Source organism: Coffea arabica, chromosome 5e (assembly GCF_036785885.1).
Source record: "Coffea arabica cultivar ET-39 chromosome 5e, Coffea Arabica ET-39 HiFi, whole genome shotgun sequence".
Lineage (NCBI taxonomy): Eukaryota > Viridiplantae > Streptophyta > Magnoliopsida > Gentianales > Rubiaceae > Coffea > Coffea arabica.
In genome coordinates, this window is record NC_092318.1 from 54877660 (window position 1) to 54896705 (window position 19046).

General features: G+C 33.2%; 2 protein-coding genes across 2 annotated transcripts; one reads left to right on the forward strand and one right to left on the reverse strand.

Annotated features, from left to right (window-relative positions):
• The first annotated feature begins 1645 nt into the window (after positions 1–1645).
• Positions 1646–3666, forward strand: LOC113736808 (protein SOMBRERO-like). The gene is made up of 3 exons (XM_027263967.2): positions 1646–2046; positions 2465–2736; positions 2810–3666. The coding sequence occupies exons 1-3, from the start codon at positions 1875–1877 to the stop codon at positions 3464–3466; spliced, it is 1101 nt and encodes a 366-aa protein (XP_027119768.2). The 5' UTR covers positions 1646–1874; the 3' UTR covers positions 3467–3666.
• Positions 3667–7846: 4180 nt separating this feature from the next.
• Positions 7847–11610, reverse strand: LOC113736806 (uncharacterized). Its single transcript, XM_027263964.2, has 5 exons — positions 11103–11610; positions 10865–10999; positions 10562–10599; positions 10322–10388; positions 7847–8391 (listed from the first exon to the last, which is right to left on the reverse strand). Exons 1-5 carry the CDS (start codon positions 11373–11375, stop codon positions 8017–8019), a joined length of 888 nt encoding a protein of 295 aa, XP_027119765.1. The 5' UTR covers positions 11376–11610; the 3' UTR covers positions 7847–8016.
• Between the last annotated feature and the right edge of the window lie 7436 nt (positions 11611–19046).

The following is a 19046-nucleotide window of genomic DNA, read 5'->3' on the forward strand; positions in this document are numbered from 1 at the left end:
TATACTTATTATTTATCAGACTGAATGCTAGCTATCTTCCTTCCTTCACGTAGGTTTTACATTAACTCAATTCGTTTCAAAAAATGACGAGCGTTATAAAAAATAACTAACTATTTTCGATTAACAGCTCGCTCTACTTATAATCACCACAATAATATATATATATATAGCGACACGGAAGGCAAATTGACAGTTTCTCCTATCGACAGTCTTTTTCAAGACTCGATCCACCACATATGAGCATGAAGTTTTAATTTCTTGAAGCAAATTTAGTCACAAGCGAAATTGATGTCGGGAATTTTATAAAAAAAAAAAAAAAAAAAAATAGCCGCAGGGATTTGGCACTTTGCATGATCAGCGCATGATGTAGGATACTGGTACAAATTAGTTATTGTAGATCGAGGAGAGGTACAATGGAATGAGAAAACAATTCCTTACATTATTCTTCTGAAGTCTGATCTTTCATGCAGATCAGCTTCTGAAGGTTACTAACATATATACGTGTGTGCGTGTGCAATACAAAATTCACATCGATCACACATCATATCATATCATATGTGTGTGTATATATAGATATATGTATGTATATATTACTAGTAATTATATATTATTGTTACTTAGAGACGAGTAGTAGTAATTGACAGTGGTGCAGATTATCATCACTCATATGCGGCGAATTTCGGGACGAGAGGTCTCCCGTTCAACGACATTATTCCAAAGTCATATCCTCCTCTTTTTGTATCGCATTCGTAATTTCTCTCCCACAGCTTTTCATGGCAAGAACATATATATATATATATATATATATTCTTGATCAAATGGCGGGAATTGCAGCAGCAGCTGGTTCTACTGCTGGTGTTATGTGTATTAAATACGTACATGTTTATTCGCTCACACATTTATTTAGTGAAAACTAGAAGGGGATTTTCATCTTCACTTTCTTGGACTAAAGACGTGTTTCTCCTAATTTCTACTTTAATTACTACAGGACGTATTTTTCTTTCTGTTTTGACTGTTTCCCATGCATCGCTATATTATTCTTGATCCTCACTTCGTACGTACGTACCCGTCACATAGTCATATACATATTGAGCCAGCTCCCACCCTGTCTCTGTCTGTATCTCATTAATTCTCAAGGCCTCTCTCTCTCTCTCTCTCAACCTTAAAACGTACACTCCAATCACTATTTGCCTCGAAGTCGATCCTGATCAATTTGGCCAGCCTCCGGTCTGATCTCTCCTCGCTGCTGTTTAGTGCTTTCCCTTCCCAATTAATTAGTCACCTGATCTGCTCTCCGGCCGGGGCGCTCACTTGTTCACTACTAGCTAATTAGGTCAGTACCAATATCCGTCATTCTCCCCAGCTCCTTCTTCACCTGGTCATGCACCACCCCCTTCGCACCTATTAATCAAGTAATCAATTTCTTCACCATCCTCCTCCCTCGTCTTTAATAACTTCTTCTAATCATGTTTTAAACCTGCATCCTGATATCTGATTAACGTTTTCGAGTCCGTCTCAGGAATCTAGTCAGATACCAAATGAATCTGAAGCGAATGGGCATGTATAGGGTACTGAACGTGGCTAGCTAGGGTTTCTCTTCTTTTCTTTTAAGCGCAAAACAACTACTGGTCGTTCAGGAAGAACTTAATTTAGCTTAAAATCTACGTCACTTCTTTCATAAACGCGAGTACGTAAGTCGCATTCATGGCAGATTTTTAGGAGGCTGCGATGTTCTTACTTACTTAACATCTAGCTAGGCATGTATGTTTGCTCTATATATATTCTTGAACACTTTTTTAACTGAAGAAGGATACATATATAAACGGATTAGCCAGGTGGGTGGCAACTTGACTAGTGGCTAGCTAAAGCTAAGGATGATGCCAGCAGCAACCGGTCAGTTCTCGGTTCCTCCTGGATTTCGTTTCCATCCCACCGATGAGGAGCTACTTCATTATTATTTGAGGAAGAAGGTCTCATATGAAGCCATCGACCTGGATGTTATTAGGGAAGTGGATCTCAACAAACTTGAACCTTGGGATCTCAAAGGTAAATTAGAGGAGGAGTCTCCTGATTCTCATCATTCGCTCATGCAACATATATGCTGAATGAACAATGTATTACGAATTACAATAATTGTGTATATGTTTGTGTTGTCCTCCGTTCTGATCGAGTACACCTTTTTTTTAAAAAAAAAATAAATAAATTATATATGATCACCAGTCACTACGAAAAAAGAAAAAAGAAACCTCCTGATACATCTGTTTGTTGGACCTTATAACATGCTCTAGTATATTGCATCCCGATATATGGATAGTAAGACTGATCATCAACAAGTTTAGTATCCCCGACAAGTTGGTACAGAATTAATAATGCCATGCACATAGTTCGTAACCTAGCTAGATAGCTATTACATAATCACATAAATATATCAGCAAGTATAAACGGGAGAATTTTTTGTTTGCAGAAAAATGTAGAATTGGATCGGGTCCTCAGAATGAGTGGTACTTCTTTAGCCACAAGGACAAGAAGTACCCAACAGGAACTCGGACAAATCGGGCCACCTCAGCCGGATTCTGGAAGGCGACTGGGAGGGACAAAGCCATTCACCTTGGCAACTCCAAGAGAATTGGCATGAGAAAGACTCTGGTGTTTTACATAGGCCGTGCTCCTCACGGCCAAAAGACAGATTGGATCATGCATGAGTATCGTCTGGACGATGAAAATGCCGAGATTCAGGTGAATCATCAATTCACTTAGTACTTATAAAACTACTGCTACTCGAGATATTTAATCAATTATGTCGAAACAGGAAGATGGATGGGTGGTCTGCAGGGTGTTCAAGAAGAAAAGTAACACTAATCGGGGTTTCCAACCTGATCATGAACTCGATCTTCGTGATCATGAAGAACATGAGCATTTGACTCCTCACATGAAGCTGGCTGGCGTTTCCACGTCGTCGATGATGGAGCCAACAACAAGACAAAATTCTCAACCTCTATGCGACTACTCATTAGTAGACTGTTCCATGCATCTCCCACAATTACTAAGCCCTGACGTCGCCGAGTCGATGTCCACGGTAGTTCGTCATCATTATCACCATCCCCATCACCATCCTCCTTCCTTCTTGCCAGTCCCCAGCTTGAACGCCGTGGTGGAGGATCTGGACTGTAACTCTCAAAACTTACTAAGCTTGACATCTGGATCTGGCGGTTGTGGTGGAGGATTACTCCAATATAACGAGGAAAAGTTCAGTAGCGATTGGACATTTTTGGACAAGCTTCTTGCATCTCACCAAAGCTTCGATCAACAAAGCAAATGCTATTCCTTCATGTCTCAACCTGCTACTGCCGCTCATCATCATCACCATCATGTCGTTCCTTCATCAGCTCAGAAACTTCCCCTCCCAATAATCCCATTCCACCATGTAGGCTCTGGACCTGAGTTCGTGAAGTTCTCCCACAAATAGCTGCTACCCTTGTACGAACTAATTTTTGAGCTTTACTAGTACAATTTCGTATGGCTAGCTCCCTTCAGAAATACAACTCACGATTATCTTCCCTACGTCTCTCCGAAGTCAAATTGAATGATGTGGATGGATTCCTTAACGACCCGTAAACTCGCTTAATTTCCTTCTCCTATTGAAAGCATAGGCGTACTCTTGTTAATTAAAACTCTTTCACGTACCAAATGCTAGATACCGTAGCATTTTACTGAAGAAATTCCAAATGGAAGGAAATTTACTGAAGAAGTAAAACGTTTAGAGCAATTGACTCGAGAAGAATTTATGCCTTGTGTGCAAACTGAGGGTAGATCTCCTTGGTTAGCCAGTGCCTCTGGGCCGTTCACAGTCCAATCTGATATGGATAAATCGAGAACTTTTGGCACTCAAGTTTCTAGTTTGGTGGAGAGGATATGTGCCAAGATTCTCTTTTATCTTATGGCTGGTATGCAAACGTAGGCTGAGTACAAAGGATGAGATGAATTAGAGATTAAAAAGTCAGAGTTTTAAATTTGAATCCTAACATCCATATCTTATCTGATAGATTGTTACATCAAGTTGTTTGATTTATAGATTGCTAGGAATTTATATGATAGGATTTTATCTTGTATTTTAATTTGTAGATAAGAATTTATTTTTTGTAACACCTGCGGAGAAACTTGTACATAAAGTCACAATAGTGTGAATGAAAGACTATCTTTTCTAAAATTTTACATGATGAGGGATAATGGGGTGTCAAGCTTGACAGTTTGTGTGTGCATGTTCTGCGAAAAGGAGGAGGAGACAATTGATCATTTATTCTTTTTGTGGGACTTTACTGCTGCAATCTGACAAAAATTACAGTTGTTGTGTGCTGTGTTTAGAGGAGTGTTTCCGTGTTCTCTTGAGTTGCCTTGGTTATGTGATCATTGGACATCAAATCTGTTCTCACACAAATTGAAGATACTGGCACTTTCTTCTGTGTGTGTATTAAATATGGAAAGCTAGGAACTTGGCTGGTTTTCAAGGGAAGTATATGTCAGCTTCAGAATTTGTTCTTTGGTGCTGTTAGAGACATTGGTATCTATTTGAAACAAGAAGGTTTTGACTAGACGCTACAAGAGTAGATGAAGAGTAATCACTGAAGTAATCGAAGACAACAGCTACATGCAACAAGGTGAAAGTTCTAATGATTCAAAACTTCTTTTCTATTTGCCCTGATATATTTTGTTATTGTACTTGGATGGTTGCATTACACATCTATCAACCATTAGTTGGTTATGCATTTTGAAGCTTTTGATTTAACGATTTGACTCAATGTTGTATTGGTTCTCTATATAATTATTTTTAAATTAATTAGAGATATAGATAGGCTCTGGAGGTTATCAAAAAACAAGAAAGGACGATTTTGAGATGCTGTAATTTTGGATGAAAAAGTTAAACGTTTCTTGCCTAAATAGCCAGATTAGAGGTTGGCAAAAGAATATATTTTACCACCCTATTTTAGTATCAACTCTAAATCTGAAGGTTTGACGAGTTTCTTAAAGTATATTAATTATTTTGCTTGTATAAGTCATCCGATTGGTGGTGAAAAACCAATATATAGGAGAAGCAATTAATTCATTCTAGAGAGTTGTCTGTACGTAGGAAATTTTAATAAATAGCTGAATTAGTCAATTTTATCCCTTTATGTGTCTACAGCAAGCATCTAGTAGAAATTGGGAAGCAAAGAAGAAGAAAAAAGACCTGACAAAAAGAAAATTTTTCTAAAGATAAATATCTATTTAGTTATGTGCATAGGCATGACTGAATTTAGCTGCCAAAATTTCATGTATAGCGAGCGCAACCGAAACACAATTGATAACTCAAGAATAATTGCTAACTATAGGCCAAGAAATTGCATTAGTCACAAAAAATTGCATTTTACAGGTATCTCTAGATAAGAGAAAATTGGACATATGTCACTGAGAAATTAAGGTTTAGAAGCATTGAAAAAAAAATTGATGAATTTGAAGCCCAAACATCCAGCTAAGTAAAGCTAAATGAAAAACATGAACCATCTGTATCTGTAAAATAGGAAAATAAAAGAATGAAAGCCGAAAAGAAAAACAAAGGCTTAAAAAGTCGATATTCATTCATTAAGGGGTCCATTTGGATTGAGGGATTTAAAACTTTTCGTCCTTAAACTTTGAGTTAGGGACACATTTCGTCTCCAAATTTTTAGATGCACCACATTTAGTACATGAATTAATTATTTTGGATCATATTTAGTTCAAAAACAATAAAATATTCAATTTAGATGGAGAAGGCTGACATGACCGTTAATTTTGATTGATAAATTGTTTTTACTTAACGGCCACGTGACCAAACACGTGACTTTCACCATCCAAATTAAGAATCCTTTGGATGCGAGATCCACTAAAATTTTAGGACTGTTCCTCTCCATTCCAAAACAAGTGAGGGTGGAAGTGAAGGTCTAGAAAAATTCCTAAATCATTCCCGTAATCTCTATCAGCTTTCTCAGTCTTCAAAGTCGAGCTTTGTCTCCAATACACAATTAGATGATTACTTACCATGCCTGTAAGTTTAATATCAATGGCTCCAAATGAATGTACCAAACAATGCCCCTTAATCTTACTTAAAACTAATAAAGTTTTCCAACTTTAATCCAAATCTCTTCCTATTTTTTTTTTGCTATTCAAATTCTTACATTGTCAGATCTTCTATGCCCATCTAAAACAAGTCTGTCGCTTTATTTTCTTTTTTTTTTTTAGGGCTGAATAATCAATCAACAAAGCTTTACTCTTATGCCTATAATAACTTGGTCAAAAAGAGGTGGAGGTATCAGAATTTTATGCGTATCGTCTTTTCTTTTACAGGAAATGACACGATTTGTCACTAAATTATTTGTAGTTCCCTGTTTTGGTCATCCAACTTTTTATTTGGTCAATAAGGCTATTCAACAAACTAAAACATATTTTCTTTAGTTTGACCAAAAAAAAAAAACTAACTAAAACATATTTCGTGTGACAAAAAAGGTATATTTTCTTTAGTTGAGTGACCAAAGTATAAGTTTTTATTAATTGAGTGATAAAAAAAAATACATTGTTTTGTTAATTGAATGATAGTCCAAACTCGATGAGTAGATACAAAATAAAGGAGATGAGCCCACTATAAATTTCAAATATTCTCATCCATCCCTTAATTGAGAAAACTTTAACGAAGGAAAAAAAGATAGTCCTAGCTAATTTATTGCCTCTTTTTGTCATTTTCTCTTTCTTTTATTTAGTTTTGCTGTGTGCGTAGCAGTCTCAGACTACAGCAAAAGTGGGGAATGATTAGAGTATATATTAGGTGGGATAAAGTCTCTCAGTTTTGCTATTTCGTTTGTTTATCTTGTCCCACGTCGACTTGAGAGGTGTGCGTGTGTTTGGATTTAAGGTCCGTGAGTTTACCCAGAAGTCAGCAATTGCCTTTTGGGTAAACTGAGGGAGTTACCTTAGATCCGGGTATGTGTGTGTTTTCTTACAGTTGTTGAAGTCAAGAAAAAACATGCGAGGAGTGTAGTGTGTGGTGAGTTCTTCGTTAAGGCTCTTAAGCCTCCCTCGTTCCCTTGCCCCATAAAATTCTTGTCCCACATCGACTTGAGAGGTGTGCGTGTGTTTGGATTTAAGGTCCGTGAGTTTACTCAGAAATCAGCAATTGCCTTTTGAGTAAACTGGTGGAGTTACCTTAGATCCGGGTGTGTGTGTATTTTCTTACAGTTGTTGAAGTTTGTTATCTCACTGTAACGAGACCTGACATTTCGTTTCCAGTGAGTGTTGTGAGTCAATTTCTTGATACCCCTCGTACTAGTCATTGGGATGCTGTTATACGGATTCTCAGGTACACTATCAGTGTATATAGGATTTATTCTTAATTAATTATTTATTTAAATTATATTGTTCCCATATGCATGTCAGCAGACGACGGCATAGACTTTGTCAAAGAAAACGAACCCCTTGACATCTCTTAAAAATCTTTTAGTCCCTCTAGTGCACATAATAACCCAATTCCAAAAATTCCCATAATCTGAAAGGCTTTCCATTTACCACAATAATACAACACAGTATATCATTTATTCTACATGAGTATTTCTGTCCCTAAGTTGCAATGAGATATTCATTTTTCTGTCCCTAAAACCCAACTGAGGTAGTAACAGACACTGAATTTCTCTTAAACAGCCAAAAAAAAAAAAGGTACTTGGCATTTCTTACCTTTTCCAATGCACACCAACAGAATATAACTGGTTTGTTGCCGACTTCAACAGTTTGCTGCCATGCAAAATTACATCAGCAGATGATAAGACTTAATCAACAAGGAGCTCCATGAGATAAGAGAGTTTCGGCACATGGATTGTAATGCTTTCAAAGAATTGATACAATTGAAATGCAAATTTCAGCCGCAGCAATTCAAGAATTTTGACGACTTCTTGTGATACATGCAGCCATCTCTTCCAAAAGCTAATTGCCACAATGTAAATGATACTGAGAAAAAGATCATATCCTATTGACCGCTATACTGACAAAGAAACCCAACAGAGCACCAGCAATGACTTCAATCTCTGTGTGGCCAACAGATTCTTTCAGTGGGGTGCAACCAAAAGGAATGCTTTCTGAGTCTCCTTTCACGATTGGCATTCTCCAAGTTCTGTTTTCAGATTTAAGCAGCAATGGAGCATTCGGTACTCTTAGTTGAGAAGATCTAAATTTGCGCAACGAGCTGGCGTCAAAGGTTTCTATATTTGTAGATACTTCTTCTGGAAAATATTCAGTAGAATCATTAACATCACAAGAGGAAAATGACTCTACATTGTTTCTGAACAAAACCCTGTTTAACACTTTTGCTTGACTTCCCACTTCCCTTCTAACACCCTACAAACGCAAAAATAGACAGGTGAGATCATATGCCCCTGCACTGACTCCTAAGATATATAAGATCACAATTTCCCTGAATTTGTGACAAAATGCAAATCGATCAAATTAACATGGGCAATTCTTACAATCATGAGGTCCAAAGATCAATTTCAATATATACAGGAACCAATGCCAATCTTAACTGAACCATACCGTCCAAAAATGTATTACTGGAAGCCGTGTCATGACCAAATATTCTACAAAAGAAAAAGGAAAAGGTACACTTCATGCAATATCAGGTTATGTTGAGAATAAGTAGTTATTATTAATTGAAATATACAAGACACAAGTGCCTAAAAGCTGATTAATAGTTCTGATGAAGAACCTTTTCATTTTGACTGTATCATAGAAAATGTGGTTTTATCACTCTCTGGAACTAAATCATTCTGAAATGAGGAGGAGCTGCCTCTAGGGCTCCATAATAATGCTCCAAAACACTCTTCAGGTCAAGGCACATTTATTGTCATAAAACCGACTTATATGCGTATGAAGGGCAAATTAGCACATGAACATTAAAATTTATGAATGTCAAACAGATTAAATATGGGATAGAAAGATCGTGGTCATGTCCCTTGAACCATATTATGGCATCTACTTATTAACAAATTCAGCACTCAAATGGTGAATGCAGCAGAATATAGCATTACATTGTTTTCGCTTTGTTAATAGTATAACTTAATTTTTCCAGCTACATAGTTTTGTTACTGGAAACAAAATAATTGTAGCATATGATAGACTTGGCTAAAGTTGGTGAAGAACAAATACAGGAAATCTTAAGAAGTCGGTCTTGACAATTTAAGGTTGTATCAGTCATATCACTCAGTAGCCTCTAGAACACAAACTGTGGAAATCAAGAGTGTCAAAGAAGAATTTTGATTTATGAGAAAGTTCAAAGAAAGGTGAAAATAGAGGTTGAGATAATATGACAACAGAAGGACCTTGAAATCAAACTTAAAAATGTCAACCATAACATCTTTAACTAAACAAATATTGTAAGGTTGCAGAGAACGTACTTGGCTACTGCACCAACCTCTAGTAGATTCAGTCACACACAAGCAGTATTTGAATACTTTCAGGAGCCTCTAGGCATCTCTCAATCAAGTTGGAGAGTCACTTTAATCATTTTTCTGATTCTGTTGTTGCTTTTCATGATATAACATATAGATGAAATGGGGCCTTAGCATATCTTAATTCCATCAAACTGAATAAAGTGTTCGTTTTACTTTGCCCATATAAATTCAAATAGCACAATATGTAGATTTCACCAGGTCTCCTTAGCCAGAGCAATCTTACCACTGTGGCTATTGCAGGCCGGAATTGTCTCTGTTCTTATATCTGCATCCATGCTTCTTAGTTTGCCAGCACGCCATGTGCAGCATGGAGTAAAGTCTCAGATATGGCTTTCCTAGGCATTTCTATTTCACCATTCAGGTAACACCATTAATTTTTTTTGCAATTTGGCTGCAGTGGACTAAAAATGCTTTTGTCAGGACATTCTCCTAAAAACCACTCCAAACTAAAGGAACCCTGCCAAGCATGCATAGGAAAAGCTCAGATGGCGCAAAGCACCAGCCCAGAAACAACGAGCTGGACCTAAATCATTGTCCATCACTATTATCCCCACGCATTCAATGTGGATTAACTCTCAGAGGTGTAATGAAAGCTTTAACCCTGTAATTTGTGCCCAGCAGCCTCATATTTCAGGGCAATCAAACCCAATGCACGATTTAGGAATTAGGATGTTATTGGAATCTCACTCTCAGAAGTTTTTTTTTTTTTTTTTTTTTTTTTTGGGACACAGATGTCATTGATATCTCAAGGTAACAAGTTCAGCTTTCAGGATTTAGGATGAAGTAAAAGGGGAAAAAATCAAACTTTCAGCACAAACCTGTGCATCGTACATAACAATGCCAGCATAAATAACCGCTAAACCAAAAATTGCATCAGAGAAACCCCTGAAATAGGGAAAAGGAACAAAAAAAAAATGGAACTTAGATTAGTTCAGTAATATCATTCTTCCAGCTAAGACTTACTAAGAATCAAGTCAATGGAGCAAAACAAGTCTTCTAATAGTACATATATGTCTTGCTTTCGACAAAGTGAAAAAAACGATGGAAATGAACCATACCTTTCTAGGCCAAGGATTGTTGCAGTCGCAACAACTGCCTGTGGAGTGGGAATAGATAGAAATCAATGACCATATTTATAACTTAAAAGAAAAAAAAAATCAATGTGGCAAAAAGCTACAAAGTTGAGCTCTTCCCTCCCTAGCCCCTCCTGAAAGTGAAATTTTCAAGCGAAACGAACGCTGTTAGGTTATAATAAAATATTCATCCATTTCAAGGCTATCGAACTAGCAGTCTTTTTTAAAAAAAAAAAATTGGAAATAAAGGAGGGTGAGGGGAAAGAGAGAGAGAGGGAGGGAAATTACAGAGGAGTGCGTAGAAGGGAGCCCTCCAGCCTGAAAGGCACTCTTCAAATCGAATTTGTTGCCGTGGAGAATCGCTGAAGTAAAAGGCTTTGAGAGTTGGCCAAGTGCCGCGGATACAGCTGCTGCTATTAAAACCTACAGTCATAACTATCCTAGTGTAAATAACAACAAACACCTCCATAACTAACGCATTAAAAAAGAATATATACGTATTCGTGTAAAAACTAGCAACCCCAACCTTGTTGTGGACGATGTCAACGATTTCAACATTGGAAGCACACAGCGTTGAGAAACAGCTACTACTAAGTGTCCTTGTAGAAGATAATGTTGGGCCGGCGTTGCTTCTGAGAAAGTGGTGGTGGTATTGGCCAAGTTGAATTTCTCCGGAGGAACCAGAACCACTCAAGTGAGGACGGAATACGTGCTTCCTCATCTCGCCATACCTTTCGCTGTTGGACACCACAACTCTCGAATGCATCGAAAAGCTCCAACCTTGCAGCAACATCATCATCCCCCTCCTCCTCTCACTTATCCTAAACCCCTCCCACCTGCCTCAGCTCAGCTTCACTCTTCCCCGGTCAATGGCTTTTTTTTTTCCCCTTTAGTCAATGGCTTTAATTTAATAGGGGCGACTTTGCCATACGTATGGATGTTGGCCGTCCCGTTTGTATTTTTTGTTGGTATGGAGCTGCCAACAACTTGGGTTGTCAAATTAGCAATATGCAATTTGGCTTCCAACACCTGGGGGCGGCGTTCAAAAAAAACACCTGGGTGCGTATTATAAGTATTGTGCTACAGCTTAGTTTGTCAAATTAGAAATATGCAAGAAATAATTAAATAATTATGGATGTCTGGTTCCTATCTAATAACAAATTTATCACTAGTTCTAAGGTGATAAAGTTATAACGCTGTCATGAGATAATAAAATTATAAAACTATCATGATTTTCAAGGTGGTAAAACCTTCAAGATCATAAACTTGTCACGACTTTTCAGAAGATCTTATTAATAATTATAGTTAATTGATATATTTTGAACTACTTTCCAGATGATCTTATCAACAATTGTAGTTAATTGATATATTTTAAACTCTTTTGTAGTCTCCTATAAATAAGGGTCATCCCCTCTCTTAAAAATACTAGGCTTGGTGCCTCGCGAGTTTTGCGGGGTGTCCATTATTGACTGTCTTAAGGTAATGTAAGATTTATTTAATAACATTAGATTTGGAGTATTTTGTATGATAATGGAGTTGGAAGAGTGGATAGAGGAGTGATATATTGGATTGATTTATTTATAAATAGATATAGCAAAATTGCTGCGATTTGTATTGTGTTTTTTAAAATTAATATGATCTAAAGATTTGATGGATAATATTGGTTTCAAATTTTTTTTTATTTTAATTTAGTGATAAGTAAATATTATTTAAATTAATGGAATATATGTTATTTTTTTAAAGTTGATAGGATGGAAAATTAGGTGGAGAATTACATTGAGAGTGTTATAATTTATTGTACTTTGGGCGTTGGTAGTTTATGTATTTTAGGATGATGATATTTTCATAATTTGGATAGCTAGGATGAGAGAGTGTGCTTCGTTGCAGTGGAAAAGTCTATGGAAAGGATATAAATGAATGGGGAATTTGTTGAAAAATAAATGGATAATAGATTTATTTTTTTTTGGCAAATTTTGATATAGTTTGGGTGTTGTGTGATGAGAAAATTAATAATTTGGAATAATTTGATATCGTAGCTTGGTAAAATACGTGTTTATTAATTAAGTAGGTTTTTTTCTATAAGTAAAGATGATATTGATTTATTTATGAATGAATGTGATTGAAATAGATGGAAGTTATATTTTTGAATTAATAGAATCTGAATAAGTAAAGGATAATATTTTGAGAGTTGAGAGATTTTATATATTAATAGTTTATTAATAAATGGATATTATTGAAAGTAAGGTGATGTGTATAAACTTTTTTATAAGAAATAGAAATGATTGCACATGAAAATTATAGAGTTTAATCACTAGAATTTGCAATAGAATTTTTAAATATTTATTGTTTGATGTTTATGTGACTTATTTTATGTTACTTAAAGTTGTAGTGAATTTTGTATTATGCGTGTGTGTGTTTAGTATTTTATTTTAGGTGATATAATGGTTTACTTTTTTTAGTGTTTAGATTTTTTGTGGTTTTGTTTGTTTGTTATATATTTATTTATTTATTTATATATGTGTATATATATGTATATGTCTATTTAATATTTTATTTGAGCTTGTATAATTGTTTAATATTGTTTTAGCATGTCTATCTTTTCCAGTTTTGTTTGTTCATTATATTTGTGGCGTTCCTATTTGTCTTGTGATTCATGCATCAATATGATTTTTTTTTTTGAGTTGCATCATGTATATTTTTGTCTATATATATAAGGGTGTGGTTTTAAGTATTTGTATGTAAATTTCTGGTAGTTTGGTTATCTTTGTTATAGTTTCAGAGAAAAGTTTGTCTTTTTTTATTTTGGTTTTCAGTGGTATATTTTCCAATTTTTTAATTTTTGAAATATTATCGAAGTAACATTTTTGAAATAGAGGGAAATTATCCTATATTTTTAAAAACAATTAGTCATATTAATGCAAGCTAATACAAAACGTCACAATTGATTTATATTTATTAGATACACACAAAATTTTCGTCTATATATATATTTTTCAGAAAATCAATATTTCTGTCGATACATATATATTTTGCAGAAAATGAATATATATAAAAAGGCACACAATTAATCATCACTTTGTATTGACCGCATTTATGCTATGTTACTCAATCTTAAAATACAAAAGCTTTAAGTTAATAATTTAGTAGTTAACAAATATTATCGAAGTAACATTTTTGAAATAGAGGGAAATTATCCTATAATTTTAAAAACAATTGGTCGCATTAATGGTAGCAAATACACAGTGGCACAATTGATTTATATTTATTAGATACACACAAATTCTGTCAATATATATATATTCTAGAAAATCATTATTTTTGTCGACATATATATTTTGGAGAAAATGAATATATATAAAAAGGCACACAAATAGAATGTGAGAATATATATAGATTTGTATAACCCAAAAAATTCATGTTTGCATTGGGGAATGGAAGGTAGCGGCAGCTGCAACAAACAAAAGCAAAGAAATAATAATTAAGAGAGATGACAAGCTAAAGACCACAAAGTACAAAATTGACAGCAAAATTACAAAGAAACCAGCACAAAAGGGCATGATTGGAATAAAGCTAACAAAATGCAATACGAGGACAGCCGCAATAGCAGGCAATAAACTCAAAAGCAGGCCCCCATGATGCTAAAAGACACAAAAGTCCAAAATCAGTGGCAGAATTGCATCGAAACCGGGACAATCAACTATAGCTCGTGACTCGGCGCATTATGTAGTTTAGGATGATTATTTGATATGAATAACACATATTATATGTTAATACAAAGTGGTACAATTGATTTATATGTATTAGATACACACAAAATTTTTGTTCATTCGTATATATTAGATATACATATGATTTTCATTGATCTGTGTTAATACAAAGCAGCATAATTGATTTATATTGATTAGATACACATAAAATTTGTATATATTAGATGCACACAGAATTTTTATCGATTTGCATATTTTTTTGAAAATCAATATTTTTGTTAATATATACATTTTGGAGAAAGTTAATAAATAAGTTAATAAATATAAAAGAGCAGAGAAATTATATTTTGGAGAAAGTTAATAAATAAACGAATAAATATAAAAGGCCAGGGAAAATTATAAACATAAAAATGAATCCTTTTTTAAATCATAAAAACGCACACAAACAAAATGGCCGAAGATAGCAATTGCAGCAGCAGAAGATAGAACAAACAAAAGGACAAAATTGGCAACAAAATTACAAATGAACCTGGACAAAAAGGGCACAATCGGAATAAGGCAGCAAAAACAAAAATGAGGAAAAGAGCAACAGCAGGCAAAACGGTTGCATGGAGTTTGGTAAAAGAAAAAAAAGGGCAAAATCAGCCGCGGAATCACATGAAAACCAGCACAATCAACTGTAGCTCAAGCCGCGGGGCTTTATGTAGTTTAGATGTAGAGCTCAAAATCATTTGAGAAAATAAAAGAATACTTTTCTTTCTTATTTACTTTTCTCTTTTTCTAAATTCATCAATTTTCTTGATTTTTTTAGCATAGTGCCCACCATATAAAGAATATAAATCCTATAGTTTTATAACACGTTATGCGCTAAGGCTTAAATTCTCCCAGTTTCTTCTTCAGTCGGTTGAAAGCTTCTGTCCTAGACGAATTAGTAGTCGTACTTTCTCAAATGTAGTTGAAAGCTACGTCTACATCTTTTGAGCGCCCTAAGAAGTAGTTCTATGGGCATGTCATCTTTATTTCGAATGATTGTTGAACACATGTTACGATTCTTAAACTCTCCTTAAGGTAAGTTTCTCCTTTACAAATTTGTTTTAATTTCGTATGCCTAACTTCTAAATAATCGTAAAATAGAAGTGGCTACTACTAAATAATTATTAAGTACAAACATATACTTTTCGACATTTTTGAAATAATATTTCTTCTTTCAATCCTGTCCACTTATCTTATCGAAAAAATTATTTATTATAGATATTAGATGTTAAAATACAATCTAATGCAATGAATTTTGAGGACACTATTGTAAAAAATCAATTATTCTTAAGGATCCATTTGTCCTTTGAACTAATTAAAAGAAAAAGATTTGATCTTCTGAAGATAATCATTATTTTAAAGGTCTAGTATGATAAATTTACCTGTGATTGCAAAAACATAATTTTGTAATGTTCAGAATTACTTTTTAGTTAAAATTGTGTAGAGAAAATACTATTTATGAAATATGTTGAAAATAATATTCTCCACATTTGATTCCTCAAATATGCTCCTGTGTAGCAACAATATTGAGAGAAATTTTTTAGAAGTATTCTTTGTTTATTGCATATCTTCTTGTAAATGAATACAGTAATGAAATTCACCAACTAACTCTAGTTCATTCCCAAAAATAAATGAGATGAAAGTTTAAGTTGTTTGTTAGTTATGATTGTGGCCATAACTATAATTTTGGTAGATATGTATCTTATCATGGCAAAAAGAAAAATTGCCAGTTGAAGTAGGATAATAATAAAAGAACAAGAAAATAAGGATTCTAAAGATAATTGCTACTAGTATTGCATGAAAGATCATTAGTCCCATGCATGTCATATAACTATATATCTTATCAGTATTTATGAATTATCACTAAAAAGAAAGATTTTGAAGATTCATCCGAGTGAAGTAAAAAGTTAGTTTCATACCTAGAGTTTGATTAAATATTTTGTTAATTTTTATCATGTATTAGTAAAAAAGAAAACAAATGTCTGGAAGTACACTTGACCAAACCAAATTATAACAATATCTTGATATGATCAATTTCTTTAAACATCCTAAAGGTGTATGAAGATTAATTTGATTTATGATAATAATAATTGTATTTTCTTCTTGAAAAAGAATTGGATACCAAACATTTGGAATCAAAGGATTATAGTAATGATATTTGTCTCATAAGAATTATGGTGACGATGATATGTGTTTCACTGATAATATTACTATACACACTATATTTAAAAATAAAATGTACTTTTTATTGAAATTCATAAGTGGTAATGCTAAAATTGATCAAAAGTTTTAGAAAAGTCAATACTATATTTCTTTTTGAAAGAGTAAAATTTGTTATATATGATGCACTGCTCTTCAAGTCTTAAAAAAATTATTCCAGATATCTCAATATGGATATCATATCGAGATACTAAATGAGACAATAATAAAAATTATAATTAGAGATCAAGTGAGACAAAGGTTGATTATATTCCAAAAACTATTCGAGAAGGAATAGTTATTGGTATAGTTGTTTTCATTCTCATTTGGTTTACAATTAATTCAAAATCATCATTCACGAAAAATAAAAAATTTACTAATCCCAATGAATTTATGATTTTACAAAACGTGAGAATTTAAATAATTTTGAAAGCCATCAAGTACTCATATATATATATATATATATATATTCCTTTATGTTATAGGTAACTCCAACAGAAATTTAAAAATTTATATCGGGTATGAATCATACTTTACAATTAAACATTGTGAAATATTGATAGGTGATTTATTTATTGAATAATTTATTGATATTTTGATGAACTATAATTCCTGATATTAGGAGAAGGAAATCAACAAAAAAAGAATCACTTAAAAAATATCATTGAATTTTCTCGATCCTCATACAAAATAATATGAATTGAAAGTTTAAAATATTATTCATTTGTAGAAAATTGCAAATAAATTATCAAATATATTGACTCCAAAGAGTTATTAAATCAAATATTCTTACAAAAAATACTTGATTAAAATTAATGTTTCTGAAGGATACATATAAGTGCTACAAACGAATTTAAGGTCGACCTACCTAAATAAACATCTTGATTTCAATATTTTGAATATTAAATAAATGTCATGACAAAATTCAACTTTCTGAAAAGTTTACTTCTGAAGAGAATGAAATCATAGAAACTTCAGCCTAAGAATTTTCACAAAAATTTGGATTTGATTATGATGAGATATATTTACCTATAGTGGATATGATCATGAACAACTAAATTTGTGTTTAATGGATGTAATCTCAGTTTATAGGAATCTTGATAATAAGATTTACATGAGAATCCTTAAAGGATTCAACATGCCTGAAGCATTTAAATTAAATCCCAAAACAATTTATCCCATCAAATTATAAAAATCTCTGTGTGGGTTCAAGGAATCTAGACATGTGTGGTCCGCCTTAGTGAGTGTTTACTAAAGAAAAATTATGTAAATGATCAAATATATCCATGTGTTTCTGTAAAGAGAAATGAGTTAAATTTTGTTATTATTATTGTATATGTTAATTATTCTAATTTGATTGGAACTCCTGAAGAATTTCAAAAAATTGTTGAATATTTAAAGATAGAATTTGAAATAAAAAATATTAGAAAAATCAAAATTTGCCTGGATTTACAAATTGAACATTTAGAAAAATAAGATTTTTGTTCATCAAACTGATTATACTCAGAAAGTATTAAAATAATTTTATATTGATAAAACACATACTCCAATGGTCGTCTGGTCATTTGATTATGAGAAAAATCCTTTTAGATAGCAAGAGGTAGATGAAGAGATATTTGATTCTAAAACACCATATTTCAATGTAATTTGTATGTTAATTTATCTTGCTAATTGTACAAAAGTACATATATCATTTTCTATAAATTTATTAGCAAGATTTAGTTTTTCTCCTACCAGACGATATTGGAATAATATAAAACATTTTTTTTCGCTATCTTCAAGGAAGAATTGATTTTGGGTTATATTACCCATATCATTATGGGTTTGAATTACTTAATTATGCTAATGTTTGGTATTTATCTGATCCACATAAAACAAGATCTCAAACTAACTATTTAATTATATGTGTTGATACAGTCCTTTCATGACAATTTATAAAACAATCTATAACTGCTACCTCTTCAAATCATGTTGAAATAATAACAATACATAAGGTTAGGTAAGAATGTATTGACTAAGATCAATGACCCATTATATTCGAAAAATAGTAGGTTATTCTCTGAAAAAGAAAGTCCTTCAATTATATTTTATGAAAATAATGCAGTTTGTATAACTCAATTAAAAGGAAAATATATTAAAGGAAATAGATCGAAATATATTTCACCAAAATTCTTTTTACTGATGATATGCAAAAAATGGTGAACTTGATGTGCAATGAATTCGATCAAGTGATAATATGACAGATTGATTTACCAAGGCATTGCCGACTACAATACTTGAGAAATTAGTGAAAAATATTGCAATGCATCGACTAAAAGATCTTAGTTCACATTGGGATCAGGGGGAGAAATTGAAATCAAGAATAGTGTATTTTCTTTCCTTTATTTGAATTTTTTTCACTAGATTTTTCCTAATAAAGTTTGAACGAGATATATTAGTTGTGTAGTAGACATCTAAGGGAAGTATTATGAAATAATTAAATAATTATCGATGTCTAATAACGTTTATCTTATCTCATAGATTTTTGAGAT